This window comes from Onychomys torridus, chromosome 2, assembly GCF_903995425.1.
Source record: "Onychomys torridus chromosome 2, mOncTor1.1, whole genome shotgun sequence".
Lineage (NCBI taxonomy): Eukaryota > Metazoa > Chordata > Mammalia > Rodentia > Cricetidae > Onychomys > Onychomys torridus.
In genome coordinates, this window is record NC_050444.1 from 166,628,851 (window position 1) to 166,654,694 (window position 25,844).

General features: G+C 49.6%; 1 protein-coding gene across 10 annotated transcripts in view; it reads left to right on the forward strand.

Annotated features, from left to right (window-relative positions):
- Positions 1-25,844, forward strand: part of Morn1 (MORN repeat containing 1) — a 62,087-nt gene that overhangs the window by 26,842 nt on the left and 9,401 nt on the right. For 6 of the 10 annotated variants that reach the window (XM_036178022.1, XM_036178018.1, XM_036178020.1 and 3 more), the window contains 3 exons: positions 17,445-17,578; positions 17,661-17,740; positions 21,064-21,117. In XM_036178022.1, the coding sequence (XP_036033915.1) occupies positions 17,445-17,578; positions 17,661-17,740; positions 21,064-21,117 (268 nt within the window). The remainder of the gene's footprint in view (positions 1-17,444; positions 17,579-17,660; positions 17,741-21,063; positions 21,118-25,844) is intronic. The other 4 variants (XM_036178026.1, XM_036178021.1, XM_036178028.1 and 1 more) reach the window with 2 other exon arrangements.

Sequence of the window (25,844 nt, forward strand, 5' to 3'; positions counted from 1 at the left end):
GGTTCAGCCTGCACCTTCTGAGGCCCTGTGTGGCCTCATGACCCGCCAGGGCCCTCCTGGCAGTTACCCCATGACTTGTTCTCCCTATTCACATGATGAAGAGGGACAAAAAGGACTGGGGGGTCTTTGGAGTACTGGCCCCAACTCCCCAGAAATCCTTCCAGTAGGTGGCCAGAGGCTCCCCGAGTATGATATGCCTGTCATTGCCAGGGCAGTAACATTTCTGACAAGAAGATGACTGTCCAAACAGCCATCTTGAGACAAATAGCAAAGGCAGAAGGTTCTCCAATGTAAACACAGAGGCTGGGGTGGGGACTCATATTCTTCCCTTATGGGCAAGCTGTAGTCTCCAGAGGACAACCAGACCCTGTATACCCATGAACAGAAGCCATGCTGTTCTGGCCTGGGGGCCAGGACCCCAGGAGCCAGCCTGGTCCATCTCCTGCTTTGTCTGACTCTACCTTAGTTACAGGAACAATTTCATGCTGCATCGGCAGAATAGTTCTCATATTTCTGCATAAAAATACTCACTGAGCGCCACGCCTTCCACTCTGAGAGACTTTCAGAGCCAAGTACTGCAGTCTCAATGAAAACCAGGCCCCAGATTTCAGAGCTTGCTCTGTGCTGCTGCAAAGTCCCCGCCCTGTCTCCTACAGGCAGCTCCACAGTGTGGCTCTGAGTCTGGTCCTTGTGGTGATATTATCTATCACAGGACAACCTGAGAAGAGATCACCAAGGGGGTACAGGGCTCCCAGAGGTCCCCAGTGTAGCCTTAATATTTTAACCAATACCCCAGTATACCCAGTAGTTAACATAGGATCCAGGCCCAGGTTCCTTCTGGGACCTGTGAGAGCTGTGTCACTTTGGGGTCCCAGGCACATAGGACACCACAGGGAGCATGGCTCTTCTTTCAGAAGAGCCACAAAGCTTTAATCTGACACTTGAAGTCAGATACTTAGCTAGGCAAATATTCTACCACTGAGCTACATCCCTGGTCATTATTCCCTATTGGGAGCTCCTCAAGGGCTGGCCAGGACCCCCGGCCCCATGTGTGAGAGCCGGTCTGCCATTTCCGTTGTTTCTAACTGGACTGAGATTATTCTATAAAATGAGATCAGCAACCTCCACCTCCTAGAGCTGGCAAGCCACATGCATAACCACCTCAACCCCACCCACTCTGTGTGCAGGAGGGCTAGATGAGGGTGGACCCATTTAAATCCAGACTGAACCAAGGTGGCAGACCAAGGGTCAGAGAAACGGCTTTCTGCCTATTTCTACTTTTCTTCTCCTTTCTCTCTCTTTTTTTTTAATTTTATGTGCACTGGTATGAAAGTGTCAGATCCCCTGGAACTGGAGTTACAGACAGTTTTGAGCTGTCATGTGGGAATTGAACTCAGATCCTCTGGAAGAACAGCCATTGCTCTTACTGCTGAGCCATCTCTTCAGCTCTAAATCTACCTTTCTTAAAACTTACTTCCCCAGGGCTGGAAAGATGACTCAGAGGTTAAGAGCACCGACTGCTCTTGCAGAGGTCCTGAGTTCAATTCCCAGCACCCACATGGTGGCTCACAACCATCTGTAATGAGATCTGGCACCCTCTTCTGTATACATAATAAATAAATAAATCTTAAAAAAAAAAAAAAAAAAAAAAAAAAAAAAACTTACTTGCCCAAGAGTCTCATGGAATGGGTAAATCTTTGCTCTGTCTACCCATCTGTCTCAGCAGGTGGGCTGAAGGGCCCAGGAGTGGCCCCTGGGTAGGCAGTTTCTGGCTCTTGGACCCCACTGGGAACTGAGCTGTTCACTGAGCAAGAGACACATGAATTCCCATCCTTCTCTGGGGTCCTTCAGCCCCCAAGGCTCCAGGACCAAGCACTGGAACATGCTCCTTAGAACTGCTTCCAACTGAAGTAACTCTTCTGCTGCCTTTCCGTGCATGAGAAACCCAGATCCCTGGCAGGGAAAAGTAGAGACCCAAGCCAAGAGGAGAGGAGCCCAGGAGAGGCGATTCCTTTACCAACCTTGGTGGACAAAGTAGAACATGCCCTTCTCTCTCATTTCTTCAGTCTTGCCCTTGTTTTCTGGGATCCCATTTAGGACAGATTTATTATGCTACTAATTTCCAGACTATGGTCCAGTTAAACTAGTTTTCCTTTTATCAATGTAGCACCCCAAGCTGACTTTTCTTTCCAGTTATTCTCTCCTGTTGGTCTGCCTTATACCCAGTGACAAAGACACCTGACTCCTCTGCCCCAGTGATCCCAGCAGTACTTGCGGGGCCCACCCAGCACCTCCAGTTTCCTGTTGGGGCCTTTAGGCCTTTGCAGTGTGGAAGGGCCCTTCACCATGCGCCTTTCCTCCCTAGGCATTCTGCAGAACCCTTAAGTCACTACAGAAGTGTAACTCTGTCCTTGGCAAGAGCAAGGTCTGATAAAAAAGACCCTCAACCAAAGAGTGATGAATCCCTGTAGCTAGGAAGCCTGAGTGTTACAGCTTAGGACAAAGCCTGTGTCAAGGACCTGGCTAGGGCTTCTCCCACATCTGGAACTGCTCCCAGAGCCCCTCTCTGGGTGGGCAGGAAGGAGGCATCTGGGGAGGCATTCCTCAACCTGTGACAAGGAACTAAAAGGCAAGTCCTATATAGAAGAAATGTCAAACTCTGCCTAGAGACTCCAGCCAGAGTGGGGTACTGGTTTCTTCAAAGAAAGCAGTAATAGGTAAAAATCCAGAACAGTCTCATTGTGTAAGGAGACAGTGGACCAGGGACCATGTCCTTAGAGTGGACTTCAGACAGACAGAAACCCTGATCATCTTGTTCTTGTCCATGGCATGGTGCTCTGCTGTCACACTGTGTTCCAACATCCATCCCTTCTTGGCCAATCCTTGCCAAGGCTGTGAGGCTTTCTCAGGTCCTGTAGCTCTGAATGCTATGTGAAGGATTGAGGGCCAGCTTAGAACTTCCGCCCATGCTGGTCTGGAAGGAGCCAGGCACCATGGATCAAAGATGTCCTGATTATATATTTGGTCATCTCAGAAACTGTCCACTCATCTTACCCTCTAGACAAGACAGTAAAGAGAAAGGCAGAGACAAGAGCCCAAGAGCTCACATCAATAGCTATTAACTCAGAAGAAGGCCTGAGATGAAGGAGACCAAAAGCTGCATGGGCTTGTTCCTACTGAGGCTCCTTAGGGTGGTGCTTGTGTAGGAGCATGTAGGATACCACCAGAAGTCGTGTGCAGATGTCTCTTACATACTAGACACCAAGCATAGCCAGAGCCAAGGATGATTCTCATCCCACTTGTGTGCCGTGTTGTCCCCCACCGCCCACCTCCCCATCCCCCCACCCCCCGCTTCAAGCTGGTCCAGATATATGGGACTGACCTGTGCTCCTGGAAAATGTGGCTTCATTGTGAGAAGGATGGGTGCTTAGGATGAGATATCGCTGCTTTTAGCAAATGGCACAATAATAACTTCAACTCCATTGATGTTTGCTTCTCCCTGTACAGTAGCCCAGGGACAGGGGCAGGTTCATCTCCAGCCATGGGATTCCCATTTCTGTCTCTTTTTACGCTTCTCTTGGATTTTAATTTACTGTCATGATCCTAGAAAGCTGCACAAGCTTTAGATATCATGCTAGGAAGGAAGAAAATATGAGGAGCAGAACTTGGTTACACAGCTATGTATCAGGTCACATGGAGATAAGTATAATGAGCAAACAAAGATTAGGCTCCATTATCAGAGAAGAAGGGGAAACTGGACAGTGGGCATCTTTGCCAAGTAGAAATTTCATCAAGGTATACCATCAATGCTGCATACACAAATGGATATCAGAGAGGGACCCCAGCACTGCTTTAGGCGTAGACTGTGCCTCCACTCTGCTTTGTGACAAAGACTGTTGTACCATGACCCCCAAAGCTCTTCAACCCAGCCTTTATTGCCCTAGAACCATGGGGCTATGATGGTGGGCTTACCAGCTGTAATAGAGTGAGCAGGCTGCTGCTTCTGCCAGAGCAGGAAGTGTGCGGAGTGTGCAAAGTGCCATGATGGTCCCAGCCTCACTGGAGGACAACATGGTCACCCGACTCCTGTTTCACCCCTTTGAGTACTGAGGGGTTTCCATTTGGAGCTGCCCTGAGGAGGAGATGGGAAGGGGATGCGAGTGAAGTAGAGAGCACCTGAGTCAGATGAATCAGAGCAGCACAGGGGTAGCACACACTTTAAAGCAGTCGTCAGGGTTTCAGGGTGTTCCTGAAGCCCCAGGTCAGCAGCCAAGGTCCCTCCGCAGGTTCACAGCATCCCCAGACTACCCTCAATTCCTCTGGACTGGAAGATACTGGACTTGAATGTGACACAGTGGCCAATGAGAAGAGCTCAACACTGTTGGCAGTAGAGGCTTCAGGAGGCATTGTCTGCTGGGTGGAGGCCACTGATGTCCCTGAGAGCCTGCTGCCCACAGAGCAGACAGTCAGTCCAGCTCCCTTACTTGTAGGTAGACTTCTTGAGGTTTGCTAAACATGTACCAGCCACCAGGTCATTGAGGCAACTCTGGATACTGCCCCTCCTCCCAGGCATCTCTGGCCTTGGCCCACCATGCCTCCAACTGGGACTTAGGGTTTCAGGCCTCCTTGTCTGAGATTCCAGACAATTAAAAAAACAAGCCCTACAAAAACTTGTATTTCCACTTACACAAATAAGTAAAATGAAAAGAGAAAATATACTCTGCTTCTGAAAGCCTAATGTCAGTAATAGGTAATTGCAAAGTGTGGTATTTCATTTAGTCTGTTGATATGAAATATTTCAGTTGTTTTAATTGTTTTTAAGTTTCCAGTAGACTATTTGCATTTCGATGAGCAAAACCGACAATTCCTAGGCGTGGACTATTGCCAGATATTGCAAGTCCTATTCTGGATAAATTACAGCACCCAGATTTTAGCAACAAAGCACATTGATTTTATATTCAAAGGGCTTTTTATTTAGTCTCTTAACCTTTTGTAATTCCCACCCACAGCTTGAAGCGCAGAGCCCTTTGTGTTCCTTGTTCTTGGTGGGGCGTCTGCCGCGCCCCGCAATTTGGGCCCATTGACTCATGTGGCAGGTGCAGATGATTGCGGGTAGACGCTGTGGGCGCTGGCTGGTGATTGCAGGAGGGATGAGGTGGGCTCTGGGCCCATGGCTCAGACAATCCCTTGCAAATTAGCTTTGGGAACCTAGAGGAGCCAGTGCCATGGGAGAAGGTCAGATTTTTTTCTTTCTTTTTTTTTCCTTTTCTTTTCTTTCTTTTTTTGTTTTTTTTTTTGTTTTTTGTTTTTTGTAATACGCAAAACCCTCCTAGTGAATGTTTTCAATTGGTCTGAACGATTTCTCTTTTTCATGTGTTGGACAAATGGTTTTGAGCACTCATCACATTTGATCTATGAAGAATCAACCGTTATTGTATGACAGTTTTAAAAACCAAGGTGCCCTTTGCTGCTAATTCAATCTTGCCAATAAAGTGTTGGAATGTGTAGCAGAGAATTTCTGGAAATTTCATTGCCTCACAGGGTGACACTGCATTTTAATATTAATTGTCTATGGTTAATTACGGCAGGATAGCCTGAGAGAACTGTATTTCTAAAGTGGTTTGTTCTATAAATTCCTCTTTAAGGAATTATAATATAGAGGGAATGTCCCAGAAAAATTTAGCATAAAACGATGTATTGCTTCCCATGCCAAAACAGTAATGAGAGTGGAAGTTCGCTCAGATGTTAGGTATCTGTGCAGAGAAGACACACTGAGGATTTGTGAGGTGGGTGGGATCCCCACGTTGACATGTAGGAGGGGTGGAGGAAGAGGAAGAGGACCCCCCTCCCTTCCCCAGGGTTCAGCTCTGCATTCAGCATAACTGCTCTTTTGTCTTCTGAGTAAAGTTGAATCTCTCACTGACTCCCTTCCTCTAGGGCTTCTTAATTTTCAAAGATTCTCTTTTCACATATAAAAAAAAGTTTAGGGGTTGGGGCTTTAGCTCAGTGGTATAGAGCGCTGCCTAACAAGCACAAGCTCCTGGGTTTGATCCTCAGCTCAAAAAAAAAAGAAAAAAGAAAAAAAAGTTTAACTCTATTTTGTCTTTGTTTATGGGAGGAGGATATATTTTTGCCATGACATATATGTGGAAATCAGATGCCGACTCTCCTGAGCTCAGCCCTCTCCTTTCACTCTGTGGTTCCTGGAGATCAAACTTGGGTCAAGCTTGGCAACAAGTATCTCTACCCACTGAACATCCCACCAGCCCCTGAGGTTCTCTCTTGCTTTTTTTTCCCGTCCCTTCCTGATCTGAAAATTTTTTTTTTTTTAAAAAAAAGCAATCCTAAAGTTAATAAGTCTTAACAATGAGGACATATCTGGGGCCCATGAGGGATACTAAGGGCTTGAAAGAGGGGCCCTAAGTGGCATAAAGAAGGTTCACTGCAAGGAGTGGTTTGGGCCTGAGAGATTGGGGGAGGCTCTGTAAGGACCATGATGGTGACAGTCAAGATAGTGGGGTAGATCCAATGAGTCCCTGCTTTGAGGGGCCAGAGGAAGAAGGTCAGGTACAGAAAATGAGATCCTCAGAAGTCAAAGGGTGTTTGAGTGTGGCATTATAGGCAAATATAAAAGTAGACAGATGTGTGCCTGTATTCCTATGTACAAACAGCTGGGTATGTGAGCAGGCCCCCCAGCAACATAGAGCAGGCATAGCACCTAGTGTTGGATCTCCACACCCTGCCTTCTTGAGAACCAGAGTGTAGAGATGAGGACCTGCAGGGCTGGTGGGAAGGAACTGCTAAGAGTGTCTGCCTGCCAGAGGCAGGAGCTCCAATCACAATGGGGAAGGGCACTGCAGGCCAACCTAAGACAATCTGGGGCATTTAAACAAAGAATAATGACCCTTAGCCAGGCAGTGATGGTGCACACCTTTAATCCCAGCACTCAGGAGGCAGAACCAGGTGGATCTCTGTGAGTTCGAGGCCAGCCTGGGCTACAGAGCTAGATCCAGGACAGGCACCAAAACTACACAGAGAAACCCTGTCTTAAAAAATAGAAAAAAAAAAAAAAAAAAAAAAAAAAAAAAAAAAAAAAAAGGATAGTGACCCTGAATCAGAGCCCACTGAAGAGTCTAATGGCATGTGACATTTCAGGTGACCTTGAAGCCCCATAAAATCCACCAGAGTTCAAGGGGAAGAGATAGTGCTCAGTGGGGACTGAAAGCTGCCACTGCAACTAAACCCCAGAGTGGACCCTGTAGGTAACTTCACTCCCATTCCACCTAGGTTTGGGAGCAGACCTGAGGCCACTTCTGCTCCAAAACTTACAGCCTACTTCTAATTGTTGTAGGACCTGTGACAGACAATCACAAACAGAGAGACTTTCCCAGAAGGCCTGGTCTGGAACTTTCACTGGTCCTGGGGTCATGGCAGCCAGGAAGAGGCCAGGTTTCTGCCCTTGTGTGCCTGCCATGGTGATCTTTGAATTTGGGTCTGGGATAAATTGCAAACCCTGCAGTCTGTGATGTCTGCAGTGTCTGTAGATCTGAATCATTTTCTTTTGATGGACTTTTGCAGTACTAGGGGTGGAAGCCAGGGCCTTGCAAATACCAGCACACAGATACCACTGAGCCACACCCCTAGCTCCCCAATAGCTTTTATGAGTAAAGAAAGAAAAGACATTCCTGCCCTCCTACCTGCCATTTCCTAAGAGAGTATGTGGTTGCTGGACAGGTTTGAGCAGCACCCTGATGTTAGGATGGAGCCTACAGCCCTTGCAGCCCCTTTGTGCCCATCCTCTCAAGTACCAGGAACCCTGCTGGCCTCCACAGCTAGAGTTCACAGTGGGACATAGATAGGTTGCCCTAGGAGCCTTAAAGGAGCCTCGTACTCCCCGCAGCTCTGAGAACCAGGAGGCCTCACTACCACTGCTAGGAAGGAGGTGGTCACCAGCTCTACAGTAGTGCAGGACTCCTGGGACAGCAAGTCAAGGTATGTCTGTGGGACAATGGTCTTTTCAGGAGGTCACAGCTGCGTTAGATGCATTGCATCTTAAATGGTAGATAGTTACATGTACTACCACTGCTTGGGTGGCTCTGCCTACTCTGCTGTCATTCTCTGCTGACAGTGCCAATGCTGAAACCATTCAGAGGCAGGGAGAGAGGAGGCATGGCCCACTCCATGGAGAACCTTGGTAGAGGCAGCAGGGACAGGCAAATCTCCAGACCAGGGTCTGCCAGTATGTCATCCCTGCTTTCAGGGGTGACCCTTAATGCTAAGATCACCCTCTCCTGTGTCTTTGGGCCATTCTGAAGACCTTCCACCAGACAAGCAGCAAGGTCACCCGCATCCTGACCAGCTTGCAGGGCAGCTTTGTTGTTGTTTGTTTGTGGCAGTGGCAGTGGCAGTGGCGCACATATTTAATCCCAGCACTCAGGAGACAGAGGCAGGTAGATCTTTGTGAGTTCAAGGCCAGCCTGGTCTACAGAGTGAATTCTAAGACAGCCAGGGAGGGCTACACAGAGAAACTCTGTCTCAAAAAGCCAAATAAATAAAAACAGAGTCTATGAAATCCTGGCTGGCCTTGAACTCACAGAGATCCTCCTGTCCCTGTCTCCCAAGTACTGAGATCAAAGGTGGGCTCCACCACACCCAGCTTCAGGGACAGTGATGATAGAACTGAGAAAGAGAAGTCAAATCAACAAGAATTATCTCTGGCATTTCTTACCTCACCTGCTACCCCCACCCAGGACCCCTTTCACCAACTTTTCTACTTACTCTGTGACTGCTGGCATGAGCTTAGCCAGAGTAGGAACCCCAACCATTCATGATCATCTGCGATCAGCTCTGTTCACCTGTGGCCTTGACCTAGGACCCTCTAGTTGGTTTCTGCTCACTTGAGGTACCCTGATCTTGAGGACTATGTGTATCCATCCTGCCCAGGGACATAAGGGTCTCACAGTCCAGGCTACAACCATTTAGAGTCAGGCAGGGTTTCAGAAGGGCTACAGGCTTTGTGGACACCCAGACTTGTCTCTGGGATGGCTCTGCTTCTTGCTTTTCAGCTCTTACTATGCTTGCCCTGGACAGCTGCTGTTTCTGAGCAGAGGTGCCTGCAGAGGATGAAAAGCCATCAGGAACCCCACATAAACAGGGACCTGGGGACCTCATACTAGCTTCACCTGGCCTGGGGTCCTTCCAGCATCCCTACAGGGCCTAGGGCTGTCTCAGTGGCCCAGCCTTGCTGTTTCCTGTATACAAACAGCTTGGCTGGGGAGAGCCTCCTGAAGGCGAGGAGTGGGTGGGGGTGTCAGAAACAGACTCAGAAAGAACCTCAAATTAGCCCAGTCTTGGAAGCTTGCCAGCAGCAGCACGCTGGCTTCCCTGTTCCAAAGCAGTTCTGACACAGAGCTCCAGAAGGCAGGCATGGAGCAGCCGCGTGCCTGAGGCTGCAGAGTTTCACAAAGGAGTTTCCAACCAGCTTAGGTGTGGCACAGAGCGTGGGCTCTTCAGAAAAGAAATCACGTGGGGCAGGCCATGGTTCATGCCTATTACCTTAGCACTTGGAAGGCTGAAATAGGATTATCATGAGTTCAAGGCTGGCTGGAGTTACATAGTTCTAGACCAGCCTGGACTATATATAATGAGACCCTGCCTTAAACGTTTTTTAAAAAACCACCAAGTAGAACCTAAACAGAAATGGCTCTCTGGTGTTCACTCTGGACCCCAAGGCAAGCTCTCATAAAATGCTCAAGAGTGTTTGGATGAGATCCATTTTCCATGCTACAGGAAAGCAGGGTAGACAACACTGGCAGTGAGTGTGGGGCTGGGAGAGGACGGGCTTTGCACTGTCATGGTACCTGGTAGCTCTCATGGCTGTACTCAGCAGCCATGCTGTTGCATCTTCCTGGGGTCCCAGAGCCACCATTGCCCTTGACAGAGCCTGGCTCAGAAAACAGAAGCCACAGTCACCATTTTCATCAGGCTATACTACACCCTCTCCAGGGTTCTAGAGATCAACATTTGGAAATGAGATTTTTTTTTTTTTTTTTTTTTTTTAGTTTTAGTTTTGATCAGGGCCTTGTGTAACCTGGGCTGGCTTCATATATTATGTAGTCAGGGATGACCTTGAACTTCTGATCCTCCTACCTGCACCTCCTGAGTTCTGGGGTTACAGGCATGGACCACCATGGCCAGTCTTAATTTTTTTTGTTTTGTTTTGGTTTGGTTTGGTTTTTCAAGGGTTTCTCTGTGTAGCTCTGACTATCCTGGAACTTTCTCTGTAGACCAGGCTGGCCTCGAACTCACAGAGGCCAGCCTCTGCCTCCTGGGTGCTGGGATTAAAGGTGTACACCACCACTGCCCTGCTCCAGACAGTTCTGATTTATTCTTTTATCAAAAGTTTAGGGCGATGGTGGCACACAACTTTACTCCCATTACTCAGGAGGCAGTCAGGCAGATCTCTAAGTTTGGGGCCAGCCTAGTCTAAGAGAGAGTTCCGTCAGGCAAGGTAGAGTGTCTGAAGAGATTGCTCAACAGTTTGCGCTCTGTCTGCTTTTCCAGAGGTCTCAGGTTCAATACCTAACACCCACAGGGCAGCTCACAACTGTGTATCCTCTAGTCCTGCCTGCCTCTAACGCCAATCATACATGTGGTATACAGACATACATGCATAACACATACAATAAAAATAAGTAAAATCTCAAAACAAACAAAAAAAGAAACACCAAAAACTGGCCTGCAGGGGAGGGAATTAGGGCAAAGCTGAAGCTAGATACCCTGTACAGTTTTCCTACCCAGTAAATAGCCATTTACACAGCTGATTCTGGGTCCCTAGGTCAAGTGGTATATAGCCCAGGAGGGGTCATCTGGCATGCACACATAGCCCATTGGTTCTCAGACCAGTAACTTTCCACCCTCATGATAAAGCAGATGGTCTGTATTAGTTACTTGTGGGGCAAGAATACCCAACATAAGCAACTCAGAGGAGCAAGGCATTTTGTTTTGTTTTTAATTTATTTAACTTTATTTTATGTGCATTGGTGTAAAGGTATCAGATCCCCTGGAACTGGAGTTACAGACAGTTGTAAGCTACCATGTAGATGCTGGGAATCCAGATCCTCTGGAATAACAGCAAATGCTCTTAACTGCTGAGCAATTTCTCCAGCCCCAGAGCAAAGGTTAATTTTGGCTCATGGTTTTCAGGGTTTCCATCTGTGGCCACTTGACCCCATGTACTCAAGCAAGATGTCATAGCAACAAGAACATGTAATGGTGGTGGGCTGGAGAGATGGCTCAGCCATTAAAGGCTAGGCTCACAACCAGTGTGTATATGTATGTGTGTGTGTGTGGTGGCAGGTGGAGCCAGAGGCTTTTGTACCCTGCTTTTGTGCATGCACTGGGGAACCAAACTCAGGGTTCAAGCTTGTTCAACAAGTATTTTACCCACTGAACCATCTCACTAGCTCCCTCTATACTTCTTGGTGGATAGAAAGCACTGGGACTAGAAGATTGGAGACCTGGTATAACCTCCAAATATGAGCACAGTGACCTGATTCCTCCCAAAGTTTCTTCAGCCTCCCAAAATAGTGCCACCAATTCAGCACGTGAGACTGTGGGAGACATTTCAAACCATTCCTCAGCCAAACTGGAAACAAGAACAGCCCCTAGGCCAAGGCACCTGCAGAGCAGTGGGGCACTTAGCCCTCCCTGCATGGTTGTGCCTACTCTCCTGCTTGTCTAAAGGGTGGTCTCTGGGTGTGTACAAGCTGTATGAGAGAAGTGCTTGGCAAGGCCTGGGAGTCTCAGAGCTGTACATGATTGGCTCACTCTGCTGCTGGCCTGTGGAAGGCTAACAGGATCTGGGAGCTGGAGGGAGGGCTGTGTGCTGGGGAGGCCTGTGCAGAGACTGCTGCCCCTAGCTGGAGGGTAGACCTCCATCAGCTTAGTCCTAGCATGCAAAGCCAGAAGAACAAGAGCACCCTAAAGAGCAGGCAGACATGTGGACAGTGGCACAGAAACCTTCACCTGGACACCTGGGCAGGTTTCAAAGCTCAGGCTGCCTATCCGGCCCTTGGCAGCATGGAGACCTACCTTGGGCATCCTTTTGATGGGAAACTCTACCGCTGACTTACCCAGGCACTGTGCTGCTCCTTGGCTAATGGAGTGCACACTGGAGACTAATGCACTGTATCTGGTCACCTCCAGGCTAGTCCATTCTGTCCCCTCAGGGCTAGTAACATTTGCTTTTTTTGAATTCACTTAAACAAAGAAAATATTTTAGCCTACAGCTTGTGCTCTTCCTGGCAAGTCCTGGGCCCAGGGCGGCTGTTTCACGGTGAGGCAAGTCCTCTCAGTTTATTTATCCCTGCAGTTCCTCTGCCTTCTGCCTCGGTGTCCTACACAGGTGATTAGGGAGTCTAATTGGTTTGCCTGTAAAAAGATAATTAATTGATATTTCCTTCACAAAGAGGTCAGGCTGTCCGTTCTGATCCCTAGCAGAGCCTCCCATCTCCAGAGCCTCCTTTCCTGAGGTGGCCCAGCAACCTTTATCTTGCTGATAAAGCCATAATTGCCATCAGCACTGACATAGGCCTTAGGGTTGGTTCCCAGAGATTAAGAATTCTGTTCCTGGGCCTCTTGGTTGGGGGAGGTAGCAAATGTAGCTACTAGGGCAGGAGAGCCTCCAAAAAAAATGCACCAAGAATAACCACAGAGCACTTAGCTACCGTGGACACTACCTGCTGCAAAGTCCCTGCCCTAGAACTGGTGAAGGTGGGAACACCCCGCCGCCGCCGCCGCCGCCACCGCCGCCGCTGCTGCTGCCGCTGCTGCCACCACCACAGTCAGGGGTGGTTCCCTCCTGTGGGGATGGTGTGGGGATGGTGTAGTGTTAGAATGACTCTCCCCTTCAAGCATTGGAAGTGACCCCCAGGCTGGCAGTGGCTGGAAGACAGACACTTCTGTTGACAGCACTGCTCCCCTATCTGATAGTAGCTCTGTGGCTTATCTCTCCCAGGCAGTAAGATCTTAAGCCTTTAGGAGGCTCTTGCAGTCTTTAACCTTATCTCTCTTATGGATTGGCCTAACAGGACCCAGTTTGCAGACAGGGTAGGCACAGTGAGAATAGTGTCCCAGGGTGAACTGAGCAGGAGGTCAGATGTACCACAGCCATTGAGATTCATGGCAGCTGGGGAAAACTGGTCATGACCTCTCCAGTTGCCTCCATAGCAGTAGGCGTAGGACAACAGGGTGACAAGGAAAGGGAACAAATAGCTCTTGGGGCATAAGAGGCAGCTGGTGAGAGAGATTCTGGGGTGTCTGAAGAATGGATCGCAGCCGAGTGCAGAAGAGAAGGGCTCAGTCAGAGAGCTGAGAGTGTAGAGCAGGGGAGGGGCTTGCCCTCTGTCACCTTGGCAGAGCAGAGAACATGAGACAGAGAATGTAATCCATTCCATGGCCCCTGCCTAGAAGTTTCACTTGTGCCCCACAAGGCAGACAAAACCCTTGGAAGTTCAGGGCAACCGTCACAGGGTCTCACCAATGCGCTGAACCAATTTTATTCTCGGGTAAGGGCAGATTGGTGACATCCCACTGCAGACAGTAGTGGCCTCGACTCAAGGACAGGGCTCTAGACCTGCCCCTGGGAGTAGCATAATGAGAGGAGTAGGCATAAGTTGTCAGAGAAAGGACATCCGTCTGTAAGGGGAGGAGGGGAATTGTATGGGGGCCAAGTGCCTGTGGCTGTAGTATGTGGATATCCTGGGAACAGCAGTGGGTATAGCAGTCAGGAGTCAGGAGTTGGTGCTCCTCTGGATGAACGTGACACTTAGCTACCTCCGTGAGAAGTGAGAGGGGGCCGGGCGGTGGTGGCACATGCCTTTAATCCCAGCACTGGGAGGCAGAGCCAGGTGGATCTTTGTGAGTTCAAGGCCAGCCTGGTCTTGAGTGAGATCCAGGAAAGGCGCAAAACTACACAGAGAAACCCTGTCTTGAAAAACAAAACAAAAGAAGAAGAAGAAGGAGAAGGAGAAGGAGAAGGGGTATAAGCAGAATAACAGAGGCCAGCTTATACCAGGGGTGCCAGCAGTGGGACCTGGCATGATGTGGGCATGAGCAGTAGCCAGTGATAATGGGATAGAAGAGGTTACCCTGAAGCCGGGGCATAGAGGGTACTAACTGTTTACTCATGAAACCAGGATCTTCATCTGCTGTGGAGAAGCCATGGACAGAAGTATATCTGTTCCTGGATGGTAGTACTATGAGTCAACTTCACCTCATGTTTCTAGTGAGAGCAGCCAGCAGGGCCTCCTCCAGCTGGCGAGCCTTCCAAGTGACCCCTTCCTCTAGGGAAGCCACATGCTTGTGGGTGCCTCTAGCCCCATTCCTTGGCCATGTGTCTCCCCCCACTAAGAGCTCTGACCAGATACACACAAGGTTAGTATAGGAGAGGCAGCTGATGACCTTGTATGGCCTGTCTGGACACCATCCCTGCAGAGCAAAGGCCTACTGAGTGAGCAGTTTCTCAGGCCATGGGATGGAAGAGGCAAAGGTGAGAAGTGAAGGTTTCTCTTACTTGAAATGACAAGGGTTGATGTCAACCAGACAGCCTCATTCTTGGGATGGGGGAAGGTCTGCCACATGTACAGATGGCCTCAAGTGTCAATCCTGGGTGGATGGAGGAACCAGGCTTCCAGGTTCCCAGTATTTCATCCCATGAAGCAGCATGGTTAGCATCAGTAATGTGAATGTCATATGTTGTCATTGTGGCTCCCATTTACCTTGTGTGGACGTCCATTTCTCAGCAACCACATGGTAGCAGTGACAGCATTATTACATGAGGTCACCAGATATGACCACAGATGAATGGCACCAAGCAGATGCTCCATGGATGTCAGCTGTGGTGATTTCTAGAGAAGTCCTTTAACAGTGTGGCCAGAACCTCCCAGCCTGAGGGAGGCAGACACTCATAGCCTTGGTCTAGATAGATTTATTTGCTCATCAGAAATTCTTGCTGGGTCTTTTACCTACTTCATTTTCTGGAATTGGTACGTAGTAAGTAAGGAATGTTATGGTGCAGGCCTAGAGTTGTCAGTGTCCCCAGTTAGGGGCCATCCAGCAGTCACTGTGACTGGGCACAAGCCTCTGAGATACAAAGACAGAGCTGGCATCTTAATGCCAAAAGTTGTTGTTAAAGGAGGTGGCAGAGCTGATGCCCATGGTCCACATGGCCCATCAGTGTGCAGAGAGCTGAAAACCATGTTGTCAGCATTGCTGTTCCCAGCCATTGCCCAGGACATCAGCAGTGCAGAGCACAGAGCTGTAGGGAAGGACATTAGCTAAGGAATGTCCTTGCATAAGAAAAAAGGTTTTTATTAATGCACCATAAGACAAAATTAATATACCTCTGAGAGAAATAATTCTCCCACCTGTAATTTGGAGATATTTCAGAGGCCCAGCTGCTACAAACTTGGACTCTGGGGAAGGGACATTAATGCCTCTGGCCCCAGGGCCCTGTCTAGCACACAGATGAAAGACACTCCTCCACTCATCCCAATCCCATCAAGGGAGCCAGTCCCAAGAGCTGAGCATGGGGCAGGGGTCCCACCTGAAGGTTCCTTTTCCCTGAAGAGACATTGCCCTGAGACATCTCACCACCCCTATAGATGCTGATCCAGACTGTACCCCCTCTTTTAGGACCCCACCCAAGTACTACCCTCTGTTCTACCCAGCCTTTCTCTTCCAGCCTTTGCTGTTACTCTTTTGTGAAAGGCCCAGCGCCTCTCCAGCTCATAATCTGAGGCTGCTGCTCCAGTCAGAGCCCGCCTTAGAACTCCCTGGTCCTCTGGCTCTCAGGGGCTTATGTCTCTTCCACAATAAGGGACCCTCAGGTCAAGAGCCATTGGGAGGACCCTGGAGCTTGGTCCTACAGGGAAGTGGGCTGTAGTATGCACATGTATTTGGGAAGGACCAGGAGCCCTGAACCAACCTAGTGCTGGAACTCACCATTTGGGCTAAGCTGCTAACAGTAAGAGAGACAGAAAGTTCCAGGATGGCAGCTCTACCTATGAGTGGAGTAGAGGCAGAGGAAGATGCCCAATCCCCCCCCTCCCCACCTCACATACACATCTTGGGATCCTGAAAGAGGAAGGAGAAGGAGCCAGTATGGGCAAAGGTCTATAGGGGCTCATCCTCTGAGCCTCTTGGGGCTGTTGCCCAGGCAGGGGCTGATGGTTATGTGAAGTTCCTGTATCCCAACCTGCTGTGGTTGGGGCCTGATGGGTAAAGTTTCCCATCTTGCACTGTGCTGAAAAGAGGCCAAAGTGAGGTCTGTGTGGCTTGGGTCTGGAGAGCCAAGTGCCTCTGCTGGTCTGGCTGAAGAACTAGCCCTCCTGGTCATCAGGCAGGGCCTGCTGACTCTGTGTAAACCCCAGACAAGCCTAAGTCCATGTTACATACTGCCTATACTGGACACACAGCCTGCCCACAGTGCCGTGTCTAACCACCTACTCTACACTCCTCTCTGTCCAGACTGCCTGTTCCACACCTGACCTATCTGTGCCGCCTAGTCTACTTGGCTGCCTTGTCTACATTGCTGTGTCCAGGTTGTGCTGTGCATATTGCCTGGCCCATACTCCTCCATCCACACTCCCTTGTGGACAATATCCTGTCCATACTGTCCTGTCTACACTGCCTATATCCCTTACTATCACAGTGCTGTGCCTGTAAGGACTAGGTCCTTAATTACGTCATCAGCCTGTGACAGTGTCCCAGCTTAAAAAGTGGGTGGGCCCTCTGTGCGTCCCTTTTCTCTTTCTGCTCTTTCTGCTCTCTTCCCTCCGTGCGGTCTCTTCCCTCTGCACAGTCTCTCTGTCTCTCTTCTCTGTCTCTGTCTGTCTGTCTCTCTCCCCCTCTCTTCCTCTCTCCTTCCCTCCCCCTCCCTCTCTTCTCCTCTCTCTCCCTTTCTCTCCCAATAAAGCTCTAGAATGGTAACCATGGCTCATGATTCTTCAGCTCGTGACTTTCCTTCAGCACGCTCCTCCGCCGGCATGGCCGTCACGTGTGGTGGCCAGCCACAGCAGCACCGATTTAACCAACAGTGCCCATACTATCCTATCCATACTAACCTGTCTACTCTGTCCTGTCCATGCTGACCTCGCACTGGCAGCTTGCACTGCCTGGTCTGTGCTCCTCTGTTTGCAGTGTTGTGTCCATGCTGCCCCACCCGCATATCCATTGCTATATCCATACTCTTTCTCTATACTTCCCTGTCTGTATGCCTCTCTCTCAGACTGGCTCAGAAGAATACCCAGGACAAAAGTTCATTCCCAGCCAGGCTCCACCTCTTGCCTCTTGCCCACTCACCTGGTGACAGGAAAATGCTCCCTTTGCTCAGGGTTCACAGGGCCTTTCTTTGCTTTATTTTTCTGGGCAAACCTGCTCAGCAAGGAGATGTGAATCCTGTTGTCCTGCAGTCTGTCAGCGAGTGGAACAAGGCTGTGCCGAGTTTGTGGACATCTTCCTTGGACCTCCTCCACCTGGGATGCAGCCCTTTCTCTTCCTACCCAGCATGCTTGAGGTAAGCCCTGAGCCATGGGGGACTCTTCATTGCCACCACTATGCCCCTCTGAGTCTCTTCTCTCCTTCTGCCTGACCCCTAGAAGAGCGGCAATAGACCCAAAGGTGGCCAGAATTCCCCAGAGGTGGTACCCACTGTCCAGGAGCCTCCAAAAGGCACCAGGTAAAAAGTGCACTCAATGGGGTCTGCTGCAGCAAAACCCTGGCCTTTGTCACACACATGCCTTAGCCGCCTCTAGGCCTGCCACTCAGAGGGCACCATGGTGAGGGGGTCTGTGAAGTGATGGCCAGAAAGAGTTGTAGGGCGTCTAGGAAGGCAGCTCATTTGCTCAGAGCCTGTCTTGCTAGAGAATGAGCCACTGAGCACAGCACCTATGTCTCTGTGGCTGATGACCACTGCTTACCCAGTAAGGCCCAAGGTGAGCAGTCTGCCTGCTGCTGCTCTCTTATTGCAAACCCTGCACCCCAACACCAGGTGGAGCCCCAGGAGGCCTGGTAGCAGTGGTAACCCAACACTATGGGCCCCTCAGAGGTAGATAGCAATCAAAAAAGGATACACCTGAGAAGTTCCAGGTTGGGTAGGGATCACGGGTGAGAGCGGGGCAGTCATAGAATGGACGTTTTCTCAACATTTGGTGCCGGGTTGTTCTGTGGACACACTCAGTCAAGTGCTGTAACTAGTCCCATTTCACAGGAGAGGAAACTGAGGCATGGGGATTTACCATTCCGCAATGGCTCTCCTAAATCAAGTCTGGATTTCTGTCTTACAAATCAGAAGGCTGCTTGTCACAGTGGGAGGTAACAAGACAGCATGTCTGCTGACTCAGGAGGATGTAGCAGCTAGTTCTGTCCCCACCCTTTAGCAGCTATGAGACAAGGAGACATGGTAGGTACCTTGCAGAGCAGCCAGCACCCACATGCCAGGTGCTCAGCTAGTGGAACATGTCGGGTGTGGGCCTTCACTAGACCTAATCGGATCAGGAAGTCCTGGAAATTCTTGAGAGATTGGCAAGCAGGGCAGGCAAAGGGCAGGGAAGCATGTGCACAGGAGAGCATTACCCCTGAGATGGCTAGGAGAAAGCATAAGGGACAGGTGAAGGATGCCTGCACATGACCAGTTTGTAGCCTTGGCAGTCTTCTGCCCCATGCAGAAGGCAGGAGCTCAGGAGTGTTGTGAGGGTACTGCTTCAGTGTGGGGCTCACATGAAATGACTGACCCGACAGTGAGGCTACCAGAGAAGAGATGTGATAGAGATGGAAGGAGAGCCTGTGGCCTACCAGAGCTGAGGCTGCCTGCTGGCACTCCCGCAGTGGGATTGCTCACTGGTGACACGGTGGGTATAGGATGAGCCAGGAATGCTGGAGGCTGGTGAGTTTTTGGCAAACTGACAAGTCTTGGATGCCCCTCAAAGGTGCCACTAGGACAGAGCCTCTTACAGCAGGAGATGTGTTCCATGCTGCTCTGAGTCAGGGCCTGTGCATCAACGACGATGAAGCATGTTTGTACAACAGCCAAAGCTGACGTAAAAATACAACCAAGCTCTGGCTGGTATGGAGCGCCCATCAGCCCAGTGTTTCCTCCCAGAGAGTTGAACACCAGGGCCACTCATGCTGATTACCTCAAGGCCCAGGATGCTCTGTCTGGCCTCATGGAGAACCTCTGCCAAGGGTGTCATAGACACCTTTCTCCCTTCAACCAAAGGCTTTTGCTGCCTTTTCCAGAAAAGAAGGAAAGTCCATTCTCTCACCCACTGCCCACTAAGAAACTCCAAGGTGTCTGCAATTAAGTGACCACAGAATAGGATTCCTGGACCCTGACAGGCAGCTGAATCAGTGTGCAAACTCAAAATGACCTACACCTCCAGTGTCTGCTTGTATCCTGCTTTGCTTGCTTTCTGTATTTCTTCCAGCACCACAGTTCTGGGCTACAGGTAGTCATCAGACTCCAACCTTACTACTGAGATTAAGGTCATTCTCCTGGGAACTTTGCTCTGAGCAGCTGCTCTCCTGTTTCCAGAATGTGGAAGCACCAGAGAGAGCTTTAAATTTTTTTTATTTTTGAGATAGGATCTAATGTAGCCCAGGCTGGCCTTGAACTTGTTATGTTGCTGAGAGTGACCTTGAACTTCTGATCCTCCTGCCTCCCATTGCTGAGTGTTGAATTGCAGGCCTGTGCTGCCACACCTGATTTATGTAGTGCTGCAAATGGAACCCAGTGTTTTATGCATAATATGCAAGCACTCTACCAATTGAGCTACATCCTGGAGAGGTATTGTGGTTAGGACAGCTCTCCCAGCCCCAGCCCCTTCAGCACCGTTTTCTCAGGGCCTTGAGGTCTTGTCTTTTCTGGCCTGGCTATCCTCACCATTCAAATGCTGTATTGGAAGCTTACCTCAAGACACTGTCTAGGGCTTCTCAGCTCTGTCCCATGAAGACCTCCTAATCTCTGTGGGAGCCATGGGCAGAGTCTATCCCACTGTCTTCAGCATCTCTGGCAATCAAAGGGTTCTGCCATTCTCCTGCAGTTTGGATACCAGATCCCATAGTCCCTTGACCAAAAGAGCCTACCTTCCAGGATTCTAGGACTGCTGTCCTTTCCAGCAGCCTTGCCTGGCTCTGTAAACCAGGAGTGTAAGTGCCCAGTAGCATCAAGGGGGTGTACTTCTGTCCTTGGCCCCTCACCTGGGCAGAGCTCGAATATGAGAGGCTCATGTCCACAAGCCCTGATAAGTAGGAGGGGAAGAATGAGGGGCCACTCTAGATGAGGAACCTGGCAATGGAACCTTTGTTGAGGCATAGAAGGAGGTGGGACTCTTGAGTTATCAAGACTCAAACCTCGCCAATAAAGACCAGATCTGGAGTGCTCCCCTTCCCTGCCCCCCAGCACTCAAGAGACTCCCATTCAAGTGCTCCTCAGGCCTCTGTCCCTTTGGCACCATATCACCTCTGACCTCACAGAATGTGGATCATACAATAGACAACTCAGACCTTCCATGGGGCCGCAACCCCACCTGGTTCTGCCTGTTGGCCTACTATCAGGAAACCTTGAGGATCTATGACCCAGCATTTCTGCCAGGATGTTCTTACCACTTCTAACCTAACACAGCCACTGAGTCACAATTGTCCTGAGCAAACCTCTGATCTGGCTTTCCTAGGGGCCCAAAAGGATCTAGTTATGATCATTTGGGTTCCCTACTTTCACATTTTTTCTATTTAATGTGCTTTGGTGTTTGCCTGCATATATGTCTGTGTGAAGGTGTCAGATTCCCTGGAGGTGGGTGCTGGGAATTAAACCCAGGTCCTCTGGAAGACCAGCCAGTTCTCTTAAGCACTGAGTCATCTCTCCAGCCCCCAAGGTTCCCCCTACTTTCTATAGTTAGTCTATAAGAGAAGTAGGCCTGCAGGCCACATCCCCTGCCCCTGCCTAACCCAGCTAGGCTGGCTGCCACACCTGGGTCATAGTTCTTAATCTTCCTTCTTTCCTAGCAAAGATTGGGCCCTGCAGCCAAGATGCCAAGGGTATAATTTCAGTCAGCCAAGGTAAGCACATAAGATGACTACAACTTTCAGACCTTGCCACCACTGCATGGCACCTCACACTTGCTGGAAAATGCTGGCTGAACTGGAAACCACTTTCAGCCCTCTAGAAACCCTTTTACCCTCAGCATAGAAACTTGGATCTCATTTAATTAGGCTCAAGTGAGGCTACCCAACCTTCTTGACCTCTCTGTGGACAAGGCCTACCATGTAGCCAAGCCAGCTGGTAAGGGCCAGCGGTGGCTTTTGTTTTGGTCAATGCTAGGCAGAAGTTACAGTGGGGTGGTAGACCATAGCCTCTGGATGTTTAGCCATAGGTAGCTCAAGATCAAGGGTTGTGGGAGGAGAAACTGAGAAGTTCAGGTAGTTGCCATCTCACCAAGAGTGACCCAAATATGAGACAAGAGCAGGCAGCTTTCCTGCCAGTGGTATCCAGGAGTTAACAGTCAAGGGTGAGCCCAGGACATGCTGCAATTGCATCCTTGAGGACACCTCTGTCCCTTAAACTACAGTGTCTTAGTCAGGGTTGTTATTATTCTGATGAAACACCATTGTAGTTAGAGTTTTCCTGCCTGGCCCATAGTCAGGACAAATCTCTCTCACCCACCAGTCCCACAGTTGCCAAGACCCAACCAAGTAAACACACAGAGACTTATATTACTTACAAACTGTATGGCCATGGCAGGCTTCTTGTTATCTACTCCTTTTATCTTAAATTAATCCATTTCTATTAATCTATACTTTGCCATGTGGCTTGTGGCTTACCAGTGTCTTTACATGTTGCTTGTCATGGCCGTGGCTCACAATCTCTCCTCCAGCCTTCCACTTCCCATAATTCTCCTCTCTCTTGTCCTGCCTATACTTCCTGCCTGGCCACTGGCCAAACAGCATTTTATTTATACAGAGTGATATCCACAGCACACCATGACCAAAAATCAAGTTGGGGAGGAAAGGGCGTACACTTCCATATCACTGTTCATCATCAAAGGAATTCAGGACAGGAACTCAAAACAGGGCAGGAAGCTGGAGGCAGGAGCTGATGCAGAGGCCATGGAAGGGTGCTGCTTACTGACTTGCTCCCCATGGCTTGCTCAGCCTGCTTTCTTATAGAATACACAATGGGCTGGGCCCTCTCCCATCAATCACTAATTAAGAAAATGCCCACTGGGCAATGGTGGTGTACGCCTTTATTCCCAGCACTGAGCGAGAGGGGCGGGGTGGCAGAGGCAGGCGGATCTCTGTGAGTTCAAGGCTACCCTGGTCTACAGAGTGAGTTCCAGGACAACAGACAGAGTTACACAGAGAAACCCTGTCTTGAAACCCCCCCCCCAAAAAAAAAAACAAAACAAAAACCCAAAAACAAAAAACAACACCATGCCCTACAACTGGAATTTTTGGAGGTGTCTTCTCAGTTGAGGTTCCCACCTTCCAGATAACTCTAGCTTGTGTCAGGTTGACACAAAACTATCCAGTACACACAGGACCCATACCCTTATCACTGTGGCCTGAAGAAAAAAGTCTAGGCTTCTAGGTTCTGGGGCGAGACTGACCCTGGCCTCCAGCTGGTGATTCTTGAAACCTGAGACACTCTCCTTGATTAGGTTTGCCCGAGTCAGAGTCAGCATCAGCAATCATTGCTGCCATCTGTGGCTTCAGACAAAAGGACTGAGTAAGGAAGAAGCTCCTCCACCTCTGCAAAGATTGAGAGTGACATGCCATCCTGTAATTTCAGAGCAGAGCAGGAGAACGTGGGGTCTAATTTACATAGGAGTACAGCACTTGGAGAGCCTGTTTGCCTCTTAGAACTTGCAGGCATCATTCTGGAACATCTCATTTGACTACAAAAATGTCCCTCTGTGCTGCCTGAAAACAGGTGCTTTGGTAGGTAAGGGAGCCATAAGATCTCAGCAGCACCAAGCTCTATATGAGCAAGGTCCTGTGGGCCCAGGTTGGTGCCTGCCTCACTCCTCTGCCCTCCTGCAGACACGGGGCCTGTGGGAAGCTCAACAGGCTTGGTCACTTGTGTGCATGGCAGTAAAGGAGGAGAGCGACTGTGTCCAGGGCCCTGTACAGGCCTGTAGGCAAGTTCAGAGTCCAGTCCTTGAATGCATGGAGCTCTTGACTTCCGTACCCCAGTGATGCTGCTGGTGATACTGAGGAGGTCGGGGCCTAGGCCTGGAAGGGCTGAATGACAGGGAAAGGTGGGTCCGAGGTAGAGTTCTTAGGCTCTAGGAAAGGGATCCCTCGTATTCTGTAAGTAGGTTTTTCATGTTCTCAGAGTCTGATCTCTGTCTGAATACATGGCTACTCAAAGCCAGACCAAGACTATTCCAAGAAAGGAAATAATCATGGATGAGTACACCCCCAGCAACAGGGAAAGACAGGCAAATAGGTAACAGTCCTGCAGGCTCCTCCTGTCAGCTTTCCTGGAATTGAACGTGTTTCTGCCAGGGCCCCTTGCTGCATTCCTGCAGAGACATTCCAAGCATGTTATGGAATTTCACTACATGACAAAGGGCCCTGTCAGTCCCTGCACGATGTGAAATTGTGTCAGCTGCAAAAGATGGACTTGATTTAATAAGTGTGGCTGTGAATTTGTCCCGCCACACATGAACATTCCATACAATAGGAGAATGGCTCTGGTTACGTTTCCCCCAGAAACCCTAATGGCATGCTTTGAGATGGAAAAAATGCAACTGCCTGAAACTCAATCAGTGAGGATGCCGAGACACATCCAATCACTCAGTAATGTATGTGGGAAGTTCTGGCAGATGACCTTGGGCCTGATTGCACATTGGTGTCTCTCACCCACTCACCCAATGCCTGACACATGCTGGAGACCATCAGAGCCTCTCCTCCCTCCTCAGATTTGAGAAAAACGGTTTTAATTAAGACTTCCATGATTAGTCATTTAATCAGTCATTAGGCCAACACAGATGGAGTCAATTAATTTTTTTATATATTTGAAAAGATAGTTGATGTTTGGCAGCCTGTACAACCTCCTAAGCTGGCTGTAGATGGCCACTGTGCACTTAACACTAGACTTTTGTCCCCCTGAAGGAAGCACCAAACACTCTTGGTAGGGAGATGCTAGCTTCCTAGGCTCTCTCCTGCCCTGAACCTGGGGCTTCAGGATGATGCCACAGGCAAGGCTGCCTCACAAGAACAGCTCTGTGAGGAGCCCCTAGTCATAGCCCACTAGTGTGTTGAGACATTCTGGGCAAGAACCCAGTCAGCCACTGGTTTGGGACCTGATGGTGAAGGGTAGCACTGAGGCCTGCACTGTGACAAGCGGAGGAAGGTCTAGCCAGTGAGACAGCCATGCAGCCAACAGACATCACACTCCAGGCCTGTAGCCCATAGACTCACAGCTTAGAGCACAGTTCTTTCACCCAACCAATGTGTATGAGACCCAGTGAAGGAGGCCTGTCAGGCTGTGGGGTGGGGATGCAACACAGGGAGGTGGTTTCATAGCTCCTCACTTCAGTCCCACCTTGCTGGCCCCCCAGCCTCTTGATACCATCCATAATGATGCATGCCTGACTCATTTTGGTGCTTATTCTGAATGCACTTTTGGGCACCTCGCCTCCTTCCCTCTGCTTCCCTTACAAGCCATGCTGGGAGACTCCTGGAGAAGAAAATGCTGCTTTTTTTTTTTTTTTTTTAAAGACGGAGTTTCTTTGCATAGACCTGTCAGTCTGTCTTGGAATTCACTCTAAACCAGGCTGGCCTTGAACTCAAAGAGCTCCACCTGCCTCTGGAACAGATGATTGTGAATGGTCTCTGATAGATCCAGAGACTCACAAGATGTGGTTGTGATACCACAGGCAGAGTCCGGTCCCTTCCCCAGCTCTTTTGCAGCTCATCTGTGCCCTCCTAGAGGCTGAGATCCCTTCTGACTGCAAGACATATGCTGAATGGCATGTGCAGAGCAATGGGCTTCACCTTATCTCTGGGTTGAGGCCCCCATTGTGCAGCTGCAGAAACCATGGGAGTGCTCCAGGGAGGAAGATGAACACTCCAGAGATGAGGGTCTGAGCAGCCTAGATGACGGTTAGACCCTTGTGTAAGCACTGGAATGGAAGGACATGAAGAAGTAGGAGTTGTGTTATGGGATCCTGAGGCCCTCGCTGCCTGAGCCCATTATGGACCTCTGTCACCCCACCTGCTTACCTGAGCAATGAGTGCAGAAAGCCCTTCTGAGAAGGGATTCCTGGGCCCCTCTTTTTTTTTTCTTTTGGTTTTTCGAGACAAGGTTTCTCTGTAGCTTTGGAGGCTGTCCTGGAACTTGCTTTGTAGACCAGGCTGGCCTCGAACTCACAGAGATCCACCTGCCTCTGCTTCCCGAGTGCTGGGATTACAGGTGTGCGCCACCACCGCCCGGCGGGCCCCTCCTTTCTTTAGTAAGTTTATTTTTCAAATGTGTGTGTGTGTCTGTCTGTCTGTCTGTCTGTGCATATGAACATGTGTGAGGTTGCAGGTATAGTTCAGAAGAGGGTGTCACATCCTCTGGAACTAGAGTTATAGGCAGGTGTGAGGCACCTGATGTGGGTGTTGGGAACCAAATTCTGGCCCCATGAAAGAGCAGCAAGCACTCCTAACTGTTAAGCCATCTTTCCAACTTCCTCTAAAAAGTTTTAAGGACCAAAAAATGAGCCCTGTCTTGTCTAAGCAGGAGTAACAAACCGAAACAGGTGTGAGGGCTGGGAGGGAGCAGCTGGCCCTCGGAT